Source organism: Doryrhamphus excisus, linkage group LG2, assembly GCF_037039965.1.
Source record: "Doryrhamphus excisus strain RoL-2023G ecotype Guam linkage group LG2, RoL_Dexc_Guam_v1.1, whole genome shotgun sequence".
Taxonomy (NCBI): domain Eukaryota; kingdom Metazoa; phylum Chordata; class Actinopteri; order Syngnathiformes; family Syngnathidae; genus Doryrhamphus; species Doryrhamphus excisus.
In genome coordinates, this window is record NC_136358.1 from 2,881,983 (window position 1) to 2,900,988 (window position 19,006).

The 19,006-nt window shown below is 39.8% G+C and overlaps 1 protein-coding gene across 42 annotated transcripts in view; it reads right to left on the bottom strand.

The window, feature by feature from the left end:
- Positions 1 to 3,488: 3,488 nt before the first annotated feature.
- The window catches only part of LOC131124820 (receptor-type tyrosine-protein phosphatase delta-like), a 259,050-nt gene continuing 243,532 nt past the window's right edge, over positions 3,489 to 19,006 (bottom strand). For all 42 annotated transcript variants that reach the window (XM_058065644.2, XM_078795428.1, XM_058065633.2 and 39 more), the window contains 12 exons: positions 18,298 to 18,395; positions 17,332 to 17,455; positions 13,860 to 14,035; positions 13,184 to 13,303; positions 12,952 to 13,106; positions 9,084 to 9,369; positions 8,363 to 8,541; positions 8,161 to 8,287; positions 7,964 to 8,089; positions 7,739 to 7,893; positions 6,882 to 7,017; positions 3,489 to 6,717 (listed from right to left, as the gene is read on the bottom strand). In XM_058065644.2, coding sequence (XP_057921627.2) covers positions 6,649 to 6,717; positions 6,882 to 7,017; positions 7,739 to 7,893; positions 7,964 to 8,089; positions 8,161 to 8,287; positions 8,363 to 8,541; positions 9,084 to 9,369; positions 12,952 to 13,106; positions 13,184 to 13,303; positions 13,860 to 14,035; positions 17,332 to 17,455; positions 18,298 to 18,395 — 1,751 coding nt within the window. In that variant the 3' untranslated portion in view covers positions 3,489 to 6,648. The remainder of the gene's footprint in view (positions 6,718 to 6,881; positions 7,018 to 7,738; positions 7,894 to 7,963; positions 8,090 to 8,160; positions 8,288 to 8,362; positions 8,542 to 9,083; positions 9,370 to 12,951; positions 13,107 to 13,183; positions 13,304 to 13,859; positions 14,036 to 17,331; positions 17,456 to 18,297; positions 18,396 to 19,006) is intronic.

Genomic DNA, 19,006 nt, shown 5'->3' on the forward strand with positions numbered 1-19,006 from the left:
AAAGGATGATGACACCATATTGGACGTCAGCTCGCAGTCCCATCTTGTACACATTAAGTTAATTGACTGTGTATAGAATGAGATCATATTTGAGCTTATAGAGTTTAGGTTGAGGTCACATGATTTAAAAAAAACACACACACAAAAAAAAGAAGAGCAATATATCAGCATCTCCTCCGTGAATCCCTTCGCTGTTATCTCCCGTCCCTGAGGCGCTACACGAGGACATGTCGGCCACCAGTGGGACTCCAGTAGTTAATCTCTGCGCTAGTTAAATGCTCTTGTATGGCCCTGAGCGGTAGCAGGCAGCCTTCTACTCTTTTTTTCTGCTTTGCTAGCTCCCTGAGGACTCGCTTTTATTGAATTACATGATGGGGAAAGAATAACTTACTTCCAGGTAGCAGCAGCAGCAGCCCCTCTTTAGGACGTCGATACTGCTTTGTTTTTATTTGGAGTTAGACTGCGGGACATTGTTTGGCTTTTAAACTAGACTTAGAATCTACAAACCTACCGAGGAAGCAGCCTGGAGCGTACAAAAAATGTTGGAGTCATCAATTTATTGCAAACAACCATTAAAGTGATTGTTGGTCAGCTGATCAAAAGTTTGATACCTCGTATTTAAAAACCAAAACATTGGTAAAATTTGGATTCAGTGTCTTTTTCTATCACGATCTCTTGATGACGCGGTCAGATTTTTGAGTTCAATAGCAAGGCCTCTCGCAGGGAACCGCTGCTGCTGAGGCAGGACGCAGCAAGACGATCATTTTAAACTTTTTAAAAGAACCTGAAGGTTCATTCATTCATTCATTTTCTACCGCTTTTCCTCACAAGGGTCGCGGGGGGTGCTGGAGCCTATCCCAGCTGTTTTCGAGCGAGAGGCGGGGTAAACCCTGGACTGGTGGCCAGCCAATCACAGGGCACATATAGACAAACAACCATTCACACTCACATTCATACCTATGGACAATTTGGAGTGGAATTAATCTAGCATGTTTTTGGAATGTGGGAGGAAACCACGCATGCACAAGGAGAACATGCAAACTCCACACAGAGATGGCCGAGGGTGGAATTGAACCCTGGTCTCCTAGCTGTGAGGTCTGCACGCTAACCACTCGACCGCCATGCCGCCCGAACCTGAAGGTTATGGGGACAAAAATGTCAAGTGGAAGACCCAAATATGTCACTGTCCCCGTGCCGGTGTAATGATGGTGTAATGGATGAGAGTGAAACAGCGTCTACGTGACACCCCCCCCCCCCACACACACCTACCATCAATCATCTCTTTATTCACCAAAAAGGGTCTTCAGTAAAACTAGAAGGATGCTTCAATCAGAGTTTGATGGCCAAACAACAACACACACGGTGTGTAAGACATATAGTATAATATAACACCAATAGACACTTTAAATATACTAATAAAGTTAGTACATACGCAATGGACATAATACCAACTTCCCTGTGGGAGAAAAACAAACTCCAAACATTGCAAAATGTCACTGTGGTAAAAAGTCACATTTGGAGTCAGAAAACGAGAAGTCCAAAAAAACAACTACACTAAGTCTATGGAAGGGTGTCAGTGACAAGCACCTTGGACTCCTCCAGGATGAAGCACCATGGTCCATCTCTGTGTACTCACCAAATGCTTGTCTCAGTGTCTCACCTCCTGTACAAGAAACCAGCATCCATACCCATTTTCTTGCCCATCCCTTCTTCCATGAAGATTCAGCTTCAGACAACTTAAACATGGCTTGACAAAGATGGACGCTACAGTGCTGCAATTAGACAACAATCAAATAACTTCAATCTGGATTGGCTCAAATTTCGACGTTCCATTTCGACTTGCAATGCTTCGCTTAAGTCACTGTCACCTTAATGCGTTTTTCATTGGAACAATCCCGCGTGTCTTTCTGCTAATGGATTTGTTGTTTTTTTTGTGTGTTTAAAAAAGACTTGTACGGCCGCATTTCTTTCAATTTCTGCAACTCACTACTTTTTATTTGTTATTAGAAGTGCAAGCATAGCAGGAATAATTGTTACCATGTCATCTGTGAGGTCATTCCTTGCCCCCTGGTGAGGTGGCAGGCAGAGCATTATTGCTTTAGGTTGCTCGTAAATTATATTTCCTGTTCCTTTTTCCTTCCTTTCTTTGCAGGCTTGACAGGATAATTGATGTGCCACTGGCCTCAAGTAGTCGACAGTATATAATGTATATATATATATTGTATATATATTTTCTTGTCAGGTGGAAAGGTCACAAGGGCTTTGCAAAAAATTGTCTTCCGTTTAAGAAAAAATACATTCTTTTTGTACTTTTGTCCTAACACTCTTGTCAAATGAGGATCTTTGACTTGCAGTTAGTAGTTGGCCATTAAAAAGTGCTCCTGTCATATAGAGGATCTTTGACTCGGGTTGTTGCATTTGGTACTTAAAAACAGCAGAGCACTTAATAACTGACAAGAGGATAAAAGCAATGATAATGTGTATTTTTCCTCAAAGTTCTGCACTTAATACCCCATTCTACATGAATATAAAAAAAAATGCAAATTCATTTTCTACTGCTTATCCTCACGAGGATAAATGCGGTAAAAACATATATACATATATACAAAATTTATTAAAAATATATATTGTATATTTTTAGCACAAATAAAATCATCTTAATTTTTGCCAAAAACTGGACTGAATTGGATGATGACATTGCGATTTCACACGCTAGCGTCCCTTCCAGCCATTGGCAGGCGAGGCCACAAAACTCCAATTTCGAGCTTAAGGCGACGTCATGCGGAGCGAGTGAAGCGTCTGTGTGCTGCGAACAAAATGGACAGCTATGAGTCTGCGAGCGGCGATGCCACCCGGAGGGGGGCGGGGGGTCTCGCACTGTCACGTCGGGGAAAGGCTGACGTGTGGCGGCGAGACAGGCGCCGTACCCTGCAGCCTAGCCCATGACGACCACGATGATGATGATGATGATCCGAAGGGGGATCCTCAATGGAGCGAACAGAAGACTGAGATTACAAGTCAACATGAGGGCTGACAACTGTGTCGGACTTCGCCCCCCCGTCATCACATTAACACAACTTCCAAACATAAAGATAGGATTTAACCTTCAATGGAGGAACTACGCTGTATATGAACAAAAAAAGCTGAGCCCTGCAAGAACTGTCAGTAGAATAGATCCACTCTGTGTTGTCTACGGGATTTAAGGTGGAACTAAAGGCTCACTTCAAAGCTTTGAAGCAACTAACATCGAGTTACATTGAGGATGAAGCATGTTAAGTAGCTGAAAAGCGTCTTTACAGGCGGTGGGTCCATATAAACCATTTATTGGTTATTAGATAGAATGACCTAGAGAGGTTGCACAAAGTCAGCTGGGATAGGCTCCAGCATACCTGGGACCTTAGCAAGGATAAGTTGCATAGGAGATGGATGGATGGAACGAGAGAAAAAGGGGTCGTGGCTTGATGGAGGTAAACAAATCAAACTGCCGGTGCATACAACAGACATTTTTTAATAGAATTTATTTATAAACAAACGTGACTTATTTGTCAGCATAGAACTGATTTTTCATACAGACTTTTTTCCCCCACCAATGTGACCTAAGTAAGAAAATAAAAAGCACTCATTTCATTCAACAAGAAAACAAATAAAAATAAACAGTTTACAACTAATCAGAGGTAATTGTATGAACTTTTGAACAAGCTGTTTTTTTGTTTTTCGTTTTTACAATTTCATGACGTCACTGTCAGTCTATGCATCCAGACGAGAGATAGATAGATAGCTAGAGAGAGAGAGAGATCAGAGAACACAACGTTTATTTCCGGTAATGACACTCCAAGCTTCAATGGCCACGAGAACACATGATCGCTGGGCGAGGGCGCGGGTGGACGGGGGGGCAGGTTCGTAGAATTTTTCTAAGTCATCTGCTGGATGGCATCAGAATGGATGCTCTTTTTTTATTTTTTTGTCTTTTTCCGAGATTAGTGTTATTTACATACACAAGTGATTTGTTTGTGTCATGGATGGGTTCAAGTAATATTCTATTACTGGGTTTAGAATCAATAGGGCAGTGCATAGTACAAAGATAGGGAAAAAGTGCAAATCTTCCTACTGTCGGCCCATCCCGCCATGTTTTGACCATGCAAAAATAAAACAAGAACATAAATAACAGCACTTTTATGTAATAAAAATAAAACAAAATTGCTCATGTTGACAAGGGAAAGAAAAACCTGGAATGCACATCTGTAAAAACGTCACAAAGTCGTTGGGAAGGATGCTAACAATTAAATAAAGTTAAAAAGGGGTATTGTGTTTTTTGACAAGATTGGCTGGAAGGTATTCATAATAGCCATCTTTATTTTTTATTCCAAATGTTGAAAATATGTTCCAAAATTGAGGCTAGTTTACAGGTTTCTCGCAGAAAACGAAATATTCACACGCCAGCGCACCATTAATAATGTTAAACATCAAATAATTGAACTATCTTGCACCAACAATCTGCGCCTCCCTGATTTCACCCATTTTTATGTTCACAATAGCAAAATCTGTTTTCATAAAGTGCTGGTTTCACACAACAAAATGGCCACGACAGATGTTAATTTAAATTAAATGCTAGTTTTAGTGGCTGTTTGTTTTCCGTCCCTCTTTTTGACCACTGTTAAAAAATCTGCTTTGAAAACAAAATGACCAAATCATAACAACGGTGAATAATTGAACTACTGTGTGCGCCACCACGTTTACAAGAACTATATGTACAAAATTTCAATATCAGATAATTTGTTGGTGAAAAGAGCAAGATGGCTGCCCCCAGTATGGCATATAAACGACATAAGCACAACAAATTAATTTTGTATTCCAACTGTGTGTGTGCTGCATGTGTTCATGTTTGTGATTATGTATGAAATTTATAGATTGGACGTCTTTACTGATCTTTTTTTTTTGGTCAAGAAGTAATGTTTACTGTATACAAGAAAAAAGAAATCCATCCCAAAATTTAAGCAAGCTTCCGTTTTAGATGGTTTATGAACAACTTAAGCACCATTCATAAGAAATTGGATAGAAACATGTACATAACATGAAGACTGCATTTTGACTCAATGATTTGAAATAGGCGTTACAAATGTTTGTTGGTTAATGTTGCCATGAAGTGATGAACATGGTGTAAAATTTAAGTTCCTGTATTTCGCTCGCAAAAACAAGATGCCTGCCCCTAGACATGCGTGTGTATGTAATTCCTGTTTTATTTGATAAAAAATTGGGAATGAGTCATATTTTTGTGCTTGTTTGTTTTTTCCTTGTTGAAAATTGAGTTAAGGAAATTGGGTTTTTCCTCTTGTAAAAAGGACAAACAGCAGCACCGTTAACAACATGGAATCCCATTCGGTTGAGCTACTTGAAATTTCAAATATTTACTCTCTCATATAAATAAAATACTGTATTTCTTAGTTCTTTAACAGGTCACCAAACTCAACTTGGACTCACTCAGCCACTGTAAGGCCACTGAAAAGCAAAATATGAGCTTTTAAAATGTTACTTGCATATATAATATTGTGTGACATAGTGGAATACTACTGTAAATAATCATAAATACATATATATACTGTATACATTATGTCATAATTACACTGAATGGCTACTTAAAAAGATGAAATGGTATAAAAACAGGCATAAATATAAGGCACTCTAAATGCAAAATGGCGGAAAAAGAATGGGTTTTGTAAATAACGACCCTGGACCGGACCTGGACCCTTGGACAGGATAGAAGTGGCCGTGGCCAAGGGGGTGGTGACTGAATATTTATTGCACAAGAAACAATAAAATATTTGTCCAAGCCGATGTGCATTCCAGTGAAAAAAAATCACTTTCGTATAATTTGTCTCTGTAGAATAATATATATTTGTATTTCTATATATATATATTTGTGTGTATATATCTGTATATCTTTCCTCGACTCGTCCCGACATGGAAGAACTAAGATAATCAATAGCAGCAGCTTCATACTTTGCTCATCCCTGTTGATTCCACAAAGCCCCGGTTTATAGTATAGTTCGTTTTTTAACCCTCAATTCGTATGCACTTGGTGCTACATACAACCCAAGGGGAAAATTAATATGCATGTTTAAAAACCAAAAAAAATTCAGTGTAAAAAAAAAATCACACTGGTTAATAAAGTACTACAAAATAAAATGAATTTATGAATTTATTTCATAGATCCCCTCGCCAAACTGTGGATGATGAACACGGAGACAAGAAGAGGGCATACTTGGATTTATTACTACTGAACGTCCGATGTTATTCTTTACAATGTCCTCCGATGCCTCTCCTTGTTTTTTTGTTTGTTTGTTTTTTTTACTCCCAAATAAATCCTTGAAGCAAATCACCGGATGCTTCAATGGTCCATCACTTGGTGGAGTTCATACTTGGTCCTTTTGGGATGTTGGTTGTTTTTTTTTTTTCCTTGATTTTCATTGTTCATTCCTTGACGGCACACTTTATGAGTTGTTAGCAAGGAGTTCAAACGTTTCTCAAGCAGTTCATTTATGGCTCAGAAGAGAGGTGCAACTGGGTTTTTTCCCCTTCTCCTTGCCGCATTTCCCTCCAAATGTTGGGGGGGGACCCTCCAAATGTCAGGGAGGGCAGGGGGTGTCTTTTTTACGTTGCATAGTGATCAAAGCTTCCCAAGTACTCTAATCCAGCTCTGTAGCAGAACTGGTATTGATCCTGGAACAAAGAAATGAATGTTATTTGTTTTTTACCATTCCAGGATCTTGGAGGGGATGCTTGGAATCTGGGAGTGCCCGGTGGCTCTAGAGATGGATTACTGGATCACATGCAGGGGAATCTACATGGAACGGGAGGGGGTGTCTACCATCATGCAAAAGTACCTCTGTTTGCACCATGGCTGGCCTCTGCGTCCGCAGCATCTTCACCGTCTGAAAGATGTCGACGACGCCTTCGTATCTCATTCGCTCCAAGGCAATGCTGAGGGTGATGAAAACACCGGTTCGACCGACGCCGGCGCTGTGCGACGGACAGGAAAGGGGGAGTTGTTCTCACTCACAACAATGTTGCATCCCAAATTTAAAACACGGATAAGGTGAGGAAATACTACCACACCATTTTTTGTATTAAATAAATACAAATTTCATATATGTCAAGATGATAAACTTCAAAGACAGCCCCTCGCTCTGTAAGTAAGATTTCCTGCAAGGACGCTTGTTGCCATATATTCTGTGGAATTCTCTAAGTAAATTCCTTGGCGAGAATACCAAGACTTTTTGTGGCACAAAGAAGAAAAAGGTGCAAAGAGCTGGACAAATAAAAAGGGCCATCAAAGCGGTCCATGTTGTGCTTGGCACATTTCAACAATGATTGCTTTGATGAAGTTTGCATATTTGCCAGAGTGCTGGCATAAAAGGCAAGACTGCAGCCTTAAAATACCTTCTTATGATTTGTACCGCTTCACTCGTCTCAGCTTGAGAGACCGAGTCCGACTGCCAGCACACCGAAAACCTTAGACATCAACGCCTAAGGCTAAACCAAGTCGAGGCGTTGTTGCATTGAAAAGCGAAACAGATGTGGAGTAATTCTGTGATTCAAATTTTAAAAGGTTGTAGATAACATATTGTTGATGTAATTGGCAGTTATATAGTGTGTTACCTTTTGAGCAAAATTTCAAAAGCTCCACTTTGAGTTCTAATTGGTGAGTTTTGCAGGTCCATAAGGACTTTCTTTCACTTACCTACAATGGACTGAGATAGGCCCATCTTGGCCAAACTGCTCTTTAGTTTTATGTACTTGACCGATGAAGTCGATAAAACCCTCCCCGGATTTTGGCACTCCTTGCTCGGGCCAGTCCGTGAACTGGAACTGTCGCACCGTTCGCGACTGGCCGTCCTGGGAAAAGATACACCGGCAGCTTGAAATGAGTTTTATCTGAATTATCAATTAATAAATGACTGCTTACCCTGGCATCTGTTACTTTAAACTCCCTAAGAATGTACTGTGGCATGTTGTACTCCGCCATAGGGTCCACCACAAAGTACTGGTACCTGGCTGACCTCTCTGCAGGCCAGTACTGGTGGCATTTTTCCTATGAGAGACACACACTGTCATCCACTGCTATGTCCATGTGTTCACTTCTCATTCTCTCAAAATACATACCCTGCCCATTTCTCTTAGCTTGGTTAGCATGACAACAATCGTGGAGTTGTGCTCCCACAGCATTCTCCAGAAGTCCTCCGTGGTTTCCGCCAGGGGTCCCTGGGTGGCAATGTAGGCTTTCTGTTGCCTGCGAAAACCAGGATTGGATCAGCATGGGAAAACAGCCAAGCATATAATGTACTGCAGTTGATAAAGTGCTTACCTATAGCCGTCAATGAAACTAGCATTGATGTAGTCCGAGCCCTCCACGCCTCGAATTGGCTGGAGACACACTCTCGTGGACTCGTATGGCATGATATTGACAAGGCGGTTTTTGAACTTGTTGCACGGCAGGTTGGCACTGATGAATCGGGATGTGTGGGCTTTAGTGTTTGCTAAACGCTGCGTTGGAACACAAACACAACCCGGTCATACAAGGTACATAGACTCAACAAAAATCGCTTATGCTCAGAGTCGTGGAGGAATGCTGGAGACTATTCCAGCCAACTTTGGGCGAAAGGTGGGGCAAACTCTGGATTGGTCACCAGTCAGTATCAGGACATCAGCAAAAATATAAAATTTTTGCAACACAAATTTGTGTTAGTGAGCATTCATAATTAATTCACCTCACAAGCGTCGCATACCGAGATGCTTATTTGACAGCATAATTATTGCAAAGTACTTTGGGGCACCCGCAATAAAAGGCCATTCCAAATTGTGTAGTTTACCAGATAATGTTAGCGTGATAATCATGTATAATTTCAACTTTTTACCATAACATTACAAATTTGCTGGCCAATATGAACACAGATTGTAGATTGCAAATTTAATTGGACATCCCCGACTTTAGACATTGGAAACTTTTCCAAAATGTCCAAAATCAGCACCACGGACAAGTAACCCTGAATCTAAAATAACCAAAACTACAGAGATTCACATCCTACCTTGAACTCCAGCTCCATGCCGGTGACATTCTCCCCGCACTCTATCTGCGTCAGTTTCTGGATGTAAGCGTAAAGGTTTCGGGCGGGCACTTCGGTGGTGCCGCAGTTGACGGCCTCCTGCAACGCGTCATGGATGAAAACATACTGGTCCTCCGTCTGCACCATGTAGTTACGCTGAGCACGCATCAGCGTCACATGACCATAGATGTCCGCCGTCTTCTCGTGCTTGATCCGCTCCAGCATGGCGTCAATCACAATGAAGCAGCCCGTGCGACCCACGCCGGCACTGCCAAAGTAGAGAGAAAAGACTTAGTTTCTGGAAGTCTCCTCGCCGACAGACTGACCATTTGGGTTCAAGAGCAATTAAACTTGATGTGGGGGCTTGCAGCTAGCACCTTCCAGTGGGACAGTTTCTGGCTTTGCCAGCTTGTTTACTTCAATTCCCTCCGTCCTCATTTCTGCACCCTACCTGCGCTACCTGAGCCATCATCACAAATTATGGTAGGAAAAAGTGCCACCGAAACAGATGTGGACACGGACGTCAAAGCCCCAAAATTCTAACACATTCTGACTCACATGTTGATGCAATTTGCATTTCTCATTGGATATACAGTAACGCTCGAAAAAACTAAAATAAATCAAAACAGAGAGGGAGAGGCCACAGGTACACAGCAAATACTGAAATAGTGACATGAAGGCATAGTATTTTCTTACGATGCTGGACCAATATTTCAATCTTGCATATCCAAATATAAAACGACCCTGATTATAAGAGGACCCTGAATGCAAGACGATATGTGATAAAATAAAATAAAAATAATTCAAATTGAGACCAATTCAAGGGCAAAAAAAACATAAATTGCTGTATTGATGCAAATACAAGACATATTTTACTTAATATAAGACATCCTGCTATATTTCAAGCTTGCATCTGGGTCAATACAGCAAAACGTCAGAGGAAATGCCATTAAAAAAATTTGGAAAACATTTAAACCACAAATACTCATAATACATAATGTATAGCCTCGAATATAAGACGCCCAATATAATATGACCTATTGGCAAGAGAAACATTTTTTTAAGATTTGCTTGCTGATAAATTACTTAGTTGGTCCTCATACTGGGGTCAGTAGGGTGAAACCTCAGCATACTGCATTGCCACCCATTAATAGTATACAATATATATATAATACAACACTTTTAAAAGTACGACTTAAATATATATATATATATATGTATGTAAAAATCAGAGTACACATCTTTTTCGGGCTGTGCAATACGGGAAAAATACTTTACTGAAAATACGTCTTTACTAATTTGAATATTTAAATCCCCTGTGTGGACCTCTGGAGGTCAACATCAATCCATGAGGGTGACGTGATTGTGAGGTGTATCTGATCTGGAACCTTCCGCCTCGTCTTCTCTTATTCTTAGCCCTCTTGCACCTTGATGTGCATAGAGCCGACCATTTTTCACAGTGTCAAAGCAACGGGGAGCGCCATTGGGGCGTCTCCAGGGTGGCCGGGGTTCTGGAGGTAAGTGGGAAACATGACCGAACCAGTGCATTTTTGCATTGCTGTGATTGGAGATGCAGGGAGATGTGGGGGTTGGTGACATGGAAGAATCATTTTATTCCCTCGATCCTCCTGAGTACTCTGGTGTGAAACCCGTCGAGCCTGGCTCGTGAATGCCGCTAATGTGGCACTCGGCGGCCGACGAATGGAAATAAAGATGGGAGTCACTGGTTTCAACAAATGAGCTCATGATCACTCTTTAAAAAGGCTGACGAAGGCTTTGTTTCTTGATGGAGGACGACGAATGGTGGGCATCGCCTCCAGATGGAATTCACGGAATACATTAAGCAAATTTGTTCTTAAACATCAAAGCCATGATTACGGTGAACACGTGTAATTCTTTTATTGACAAAAAAAAGCCGTCAGTGTGCTTTGGCAGTCAGCTCGCTGGCAGAGACAGGCTAACGCACTAATGACCTGACACTGTGGCTTTTTGCAGCCAGTCAGACCAGCTGCTTTTTGGACGTTGACACACATTAAGTGTCAGACTAATGTGCTTTCCACAAGTTGACAGAACAGAAGGAGGAGGGAGGTTGGGGAGAGCAATGCACTGTAAAAATACAGCTGCACACAAGATAACACATGCAGTGCAGCCAAAGCAATTACATACGTATTGTTAGCAAATCTCCTAGCTGTCAGCTAACTTGCCAAACATAGTGGGGTTAGCAGACGGATGAAAAGAACATAACGGTATATCTGTCTGCAAAACTCCTTGGTATACAAGTAAATGTATAAAGTAAAAAAAACACACACTTTTAAAAATTCTACAGTTACTTTATTGATAATTTAAACACAATACTAAATAAAATATATTATTTATAATATAATATAATATAATATAATATAATATAATATAATATAATATAATATAATATAATATAATATAATATAATATAATATAATATAATATAATATAATATAATATAATATAATATAATATAATATTTATTAATTCATTCTCTACCGCTTTTCCTCATGAGGGTCGCGGGTGGTGCTGGAGCCTATCCCAGCTGTCTTCGGGCGAGACGCGGGGTATAATATAATATAATATAATATAATATAATATAATATAATATAATATAATATAATATAATATAATATAATATAATATAATATAATATAATATAATACAATATAATATAATTTATAATTAATATTAACAATTAATTATAATTGTCATTTTTATGCACATTTCCTAATATTGATTACCCAATATTATTCCTATTTTTTAAAAACAAATATTGTTTTTAGTGATTGTATTTAATATTAATGGTATTATTTGTAAAAAAAAATTTTAAGTATATAAAAGTTACTGGCAGGAATAGTTACTAAAAGTTAAAAAGACCAAAAAGGACCTACTGCAGAAATGCAAGTCAAAGATCCTCAATATGACAGGAGCACTCTCTTAAATTAAGAGACGGCCTATTTTGGGAGTTGGGGGATGATTCTATCTGATAGGCCGCCAGCGGATTTAAAAGAATTTGTGTTCAATCGCAAGTAGCTGTAATTAACTACACTTCTAAAATCTGCACTAATCCTCATTTCCTTTTTTCCCCTGACACAAGTTAGCTATCTTTCACTTTCTCAGCCTCTGATGGCTTTTATACCTCTCTGCTGGGAGTCCGGACACTGATGCTGCTTAAAAGCTATTTGTTTAGGACCCTGCCCCCCCCCCCACCAAGGGATAAATCCGACACTTGTGAGCCACTGCTGATGTGCGATGTGTTTCGTGTCAAATCTGCGCTTGCTTTGTGGCAGCGCGTGGGAGGAAGATGTTAACCGAGGGCAAAGACACCAGTTACTCGCTGTACCACGATGTGCCTTCTGTGGAACACAGCCAAATTTGTTTGGGTTTCTCTTAAAGTGACAGTATGCATTAATCAGACTTTTTGATTTCAAGCTGAACACCCAGAGATATATTTCTTGGTCCATGCAAGGTTTGAATGTGATACCAATAAAACTGTGACCTGTGTTCTGACGACAAAAATATTTGTGTTTTGGACTGAGAATGCCAAAAATGTAATCTAAAAACAGAAGAAAGAGATCACTTTTTTGGACATATATTTAAATCTCACATTCGGTTTAAAATGCAAACAAAAGGAAGGATTATCCGATAGGATGCCAACAATTTTAAAAGCTTCACTTTTGTAAAGTGCTTCATTGAAAAGTATGACCTGTGTTATACACATCAAATATAATACTATGATTAATGATTATTAATGATGCATTATGTTGTCGCGGCTTTCATTTATTCATTATACAAACCAATTTCATGCCTAATGTTATCTCCTTACCTGCAGTGCACCACCATGGGCCCCGCGTCTGGAGGGTTGCAGGCTTTCACCCGCCTCAGGAAGGCCAGGAACGGCGTGGGGTGTTCAGGGACCCCGTGGTCTGGCCAGGCCGTGAACTGGAACTGCCTGACCTCCCGCTTCTCACTGGAGCCATTCTACAGAATATGAGGTTCCAGCTCAGTGATTCCCATCCAAAGTCAGTTAGGGGGTAAGAAAGAGCATTAAAACTTACTTTAAAAAGTGCAAATGTTCGCACGCAATATGTGGCTAACTCCACTGTGTCGAGCAGCGTCACTTGGATGAGGCCGTAGGTTTCCGTCCCTCGTGTCGGCCAGTATTGATCGCACTTTACCTGCAAATCAAATTGAGGTAGAAATGTTCCGTCATTCCTAATGACTCGTCCTGAATCAATGACATATGACAAAGACATTAGAGTAATATACCATCACTAGCTCTTATGATATTAACATTAATACTTATCATATCACACTCCTGGGAGGACTTCCTACAAAATTTGGGAGTGTGTAAAATTGGACTGTAGGTCATTCCAAAGGTACTTACTCCATAGAAGATTTGAAGGGTACTTCCTTTGACCACACTCTAGATTATCCAGGTTTTGTGGAAATTTTGAATGGTGCTCACTGGATTAAAGACCTCACCCAAGGAGGAACAATCCAAGAATAAGCATTCACACCGAACATAACTAAGAGCTTCTTCCTTCAACCACACCCAACCTCATCCAGTTTTATGTAATCTGCTTACTAACAAACATATTGGAACAGCGCTAACTCGAGGAAGGATCTCCCTAAGGTTAAACCAGGCAGGAATCAGCTGTATGAAATCTGTTCACTGACAAACAAGTAAATCTAAACAACTCAATAAAGACCTCCCCCAAGGCGATGTCTTACCCTGGATCTTTCCTCCAGCTTGGTCATCATGACAATGATGGCGCTTCTCTGTTCCCAGATCATTCTCCAGAATTCCCCGAACGTCTCCGGCAGGGAACCCTGTGTGGCGATGTAGGCGTTTTGTTTCCTGTAGCCGTCAATGTAGTTGGCGTTGATGTAGTCGCTACCCGGGATTCCTAAGTATGACAATTATAATTAATTCCGAGAAGAAGAATGCAGTAGTCCCTCACAATACTGTAGTTTGATTATTGCTCCCTCCCTATATTGCGTTTTTTTCAGAAATTTAAAATTAAAATTTAATTTAAACTTATTTGACGTAAAATTATGATTTTAATTATTATTACAACGACATTAGTTTACTGGCAACATCACAACTTCAATCAATTACAATTTTATTCTTATAAAATTATGACATTAAAGGAAAATTGTGCTGTTTTTGGAAAAATGCCCATCATTCATAATCTTTAGACATGAACACATTCTCTTATCTGTACATTCTAAAGATATAAAAACAGCTAAAAAGAGACAGCTTGTTAACACACATAATGGGATACACCTATTTCGCCTACAAAGACCTCTATTAAAACACCAAACACGTCCAACAGGTTTTTATATACATGCTGTCACTGCATTCATGATAACATGTAATACATACAATGCTTTGCCGTACTTCGGTCATTTTAAGCATCAGCGTAACTTCCTTCTTGGGCACATTGATTTCATATAGCAACATAAAAATGAACCTCCACCTCGAATTACATTAGCATGTTGACGTATTAGCACATTTACCTACTGATGACGCAGCACCAGGAGGGTTCACCAGGGGGTTCAGGGGCCACCAGGGGGTTCAGTATCTTGCCCAAGGATACTTCACGGCGGGATTGAGGATCGACCACTCTACCACCAGAGCCGCGCCGCCCCCAATAATAAGGTCACATTATGTAAACGGCGTGTTGTTTTAAAGAACGCTTCATAGGCGGAATATTTGCATTCCATTGAATGCATTCTTGGCTGCACGGCGGTCGAGTGGTTAGCACGCAGACCTCACAGCTATATATTATCCCATAACTACAACTGTTTTCTAGTAATATTATGACTTATGTATATAATAATATAATGACTTTGTTTTATTCTTCACATTACAATTACAAATTACATAAAATCAAAATTTTTGCCATACTATTGCAACTCAATCAACTTTAGCTCATATTTTCTTCAATTTACTACTACAACAAATAGGGGCATTAAAAAATAATAATAATAGTATATCTTCATTCACAAATACCTGTGTTAAAATGAAATCTAAAAATGTATATGACAATCATACTAATATCAATAATAATATAGTGAAGTTCAGGCATGAACGCAATTAACTACCATGTAGGAAAACAAACTTGCATAAAAAAATAAAAAAACGAGCCAAATGAGTTTTCCCTCGCTTTGCTTATTTTAAATGAAAGGCACAGCCGCCTTGTTTTTTTTTTTTTTTTTTTATAATCCAGAGCAAAGAGACAGAGCTGACAGCTAGTCAATGCTTCAGGACTGGCAGTTTTGGGGCTCGGCGCACACATGGTGGACCGAGATAAGTCTCATCTGCATGGACGCCACGTCTCTGAGAATACCCTCCCCTCTCTGCAGGAGCAAACATCCCCCTCCTTCCTGGGCTTCCTTTTCCTGCCAGGTAACTTATTCAACAGATGAAAAAAAAAGTATTTAAAATGTGTGAACCCATTGAAAAACACACCCGCATTACACTGTGTACTTTAAGTCTGTCTTTTTGCTGATGGACAGGGGATAAAATACAATTAAGTCCAGTTAAAATTGAAAATAAAAGGCAATAAAAAGCAACATTATGTTTTATTTAATAGGGGTGAATGGAAGTTGTTTATTTTGGTGCATTTATGGTGTCTGCCAGTCAGGATTTGCATTAATTATTTCTCTTTCTCTGTCTGTTTATGAAGGAAGGAACATTGCAAGCGTCTCTTCCTTGTATGAAGCATAGAAACATATCTGAAAAGTATATAAACACAACACTTGTAGATTTTTGTAGTTTTTAATTTTCCTGATTCAATGTGTGATGGAAATGTTCCTTGTTGTGCAAGCCTATGTTTAGGAAATTCCACACAATGCATGTGTCTAGTTTGCGTGTGACAAATATTAATTTGCTCTTTGAATACCAAAGACATATTTTTAGAGTGCATTTTTAGAATTCCAAATTCCTGATTCCCACGTATTTGTACGTCTTTTGCAACTCTGCACTAATGCATTTACATTTTAGAGCACTTTTAACTCATAAAAATGGCCACAAGGTGGCAGAAGTGCATTTCATAAGCGCTCGGCAGCGATCATTCGATGGAAGGATCACACATGACAGGAAGGACAAAGTGAAAGCGTGGAGCAGTGTAGACTGCAGAAGGTTATGAAAATTATATATTGTTAATGGTATTATAGTTGTAAATAAATGTATTTTACATTATTATTAATTCACAACAAGCTATTTTTCTTTACTTTCTAGTAAATTCAGTCAGTTTTCCTGAAGCCTATTTATGTTGTACTGCTGATTACTAAAGAATGGAAAAAGGTAAAAAAAACTTTTTTCCATCCGTCCATTTTTTATGCCGCTTAAATTTGCCTCGTAATGCATGTGCTAAGGAGAGTTCCCTTGTTACGCAGAAATTTCCTCAAAGCATCTTTCTGAATTTTCTTTGAGATGACCATATTTCATAAATGTTGTACAAACTCTTCCCTCCAATTTTCTTTGTTGTACATGTGTTGAGGAAATGTTACTTCTTATACATAATGTTAATGAAATATCTTTGGTATATGTTTGGCAGATTATACATTTCCCTTGTTTTCCGTAAGTGTCCTTACATTTCCCTTCTTATATGTGATGCATGTGTTTGGAATGCATATTACCAGGAAATGTCCTCACTTTGCATGCATCTGGGAAATGTGCCATATATTTATAAAAATATGTGTCAAAGAAATATTCATGCTGATCACGTATTTAGCACATTTCCTTGTTTTGCATATGTTAAGGACATTTTCCTTGTTATGTATGTGATAGATGTGTTTAGGAAATGTCCTTATACTGCAGATGATGCATGGTGCAGCTGCCTTGCAGCCGAGCTTAATGTGCAACCCGTACGCATATTTTGCATCCTAAGTCCTCGTTCAATGTACTGCGCAGCGACTTCATATGAAATCTAAGCGTGAATCAAATATAATCACAGCTCGGCTGCGAGAGAAATAAGAACGTGCTCGCGTCTCTCGGGTTTGCGGGTGATTGTTCAATCGGGCTCGAGTGCCGAGCTCAGCAAGGCGGGGGGAAAATTGCCTATTTCAAAAAGCCATCTATTCCCCCCGCTAGGAGCCAAGGCATGAAAGCAAATGACATGTTGGCACCACAAGAAAAAGTACAGCGTGGTCATGCTGTTAAAAAGCAAGATGAAGGGGAGGGTGAGGGACGTACCGTCAATGGCGGAGAGCAGAACTCGAGAGTGGTCGTAGGCGATGACGTTGGCGTATCTGTTCTTTGGCTTGTTTACCTCCAGGTTAGAGTGCTCCCAGGTGAATTGTTGCCCGGGGTCGATGGACTAGGGATGGGGAAGAGAAAAAAAATATTTGTTATGAAAAGTAAAGTACATCTTGAAAAAAAGGGGCCATCTTATATACGAACCAATACGGAAATTTTGTTATTAGTGTTGGTCTTGAAAAATAGGGGTTGTCTTATAGTCAGGCTGGTTATACATGACCAAATATTGTACATTTGCCTGATTTTGTCTTTAAAAAATTATATATATATAAAAAGGGCAGGCACCTCATATTTGGGTCAATTCATAGACGGAGGTTAACAGCATGCATTTCCTGGTTCTAACCTGTCAAAAAGTGCTGAAAAGGACAACTAGACATGCTCACAGTGTGCAGTGACTGCAGGAAACAAAAACCTAATTTAATCTATACGACTAGTCTGCAATTCCACTCTTGGGAACTGGAGCCTGTCGTCCTCCAGCAAGACTCTCATCGCACATAAATGAAGTATGAAATACAGCATCACTAAAAGGAAAACGGGGCATCTTTTACCACCTCAGGGAAAATACTCTATTGTGCTCTTTTAATGAGGACATAACTCACTGGACACAACATTAGGTACAGGTGAGCTCATCTTATTATTTCTCTTTTCTCCTTCCTTCTCATTAGTTTTACTTGTTTCATTTTTCGGAATAGCTCCTAATCAATTGGGGAGAAGTTGTTTCACGCCTTCTGTTGGTTTGCATGCAGAAATCTCTAGACACTGAATATAAGACGGCCATTATTTACATTTATATTGTAGCTAATTTTGGAGTTTTTTTGTCTTTGTTATGCACCAGCACAACAATAGTGTCTATTTACAGTGTTTTAAAAGACAGTGGCTGATTGAGTGCCTCCTACTGCTCACCTCGTACTCCTGGGAGAACTTGAGGTTGTCATTGGCTTTCAGGTGCTCCAGATGATCCGCCAGGTCCATGACAGGGATTGGGGGGTGGCTCACCATTCCTGTCAGTCACATGGAAATGCAGGTCAGTCATCTGTGGATTCTATTTTTTCCCCCTTTTTGGGACTTTTATTTATTTCTTTATTTGAAGTAGAAGCATAACCCAAGCACAAGCAGATAAGCAGGTGTTTTGACCTTGTTAGGCTAGTTGGTGTGTGCCATGCTTGTGTTATTAATTAAAAAACGTGGAGGCCAAAGCCGGGTTAGCATGGAGGGAAGATGGTTAAGAAGAGGTTTCCACATCGGGAGTTATGGTTGATGTTTTCCATCTTACATTTTTCCAAAAGGATTAAGGAATATACAGTAGGTAAGCTCTGTTGGGGAAAGAAGAAGGGAATGTAGGGTAGGGGTGTAACGATACATATAGTAACGATATATATATTTGTAATTGGACTTTTCGGTACAGTACAGAGTCATACCCAGTTTCCACACTGTAGGCATAGTAGAGATTGGTGTCAACCCAGCGCTAACTTTCGAGTGCTTCAAGCATTATATCCCATCCTCTTCCTGCTACAAGCACGTAGCAGGAAGTATAGCCTAAATCATTGAAAGTACAGCTTGTCGTAACAATAGAATGAGGGCAAATTGTTGGTCACTTATAACAACGAAGAAT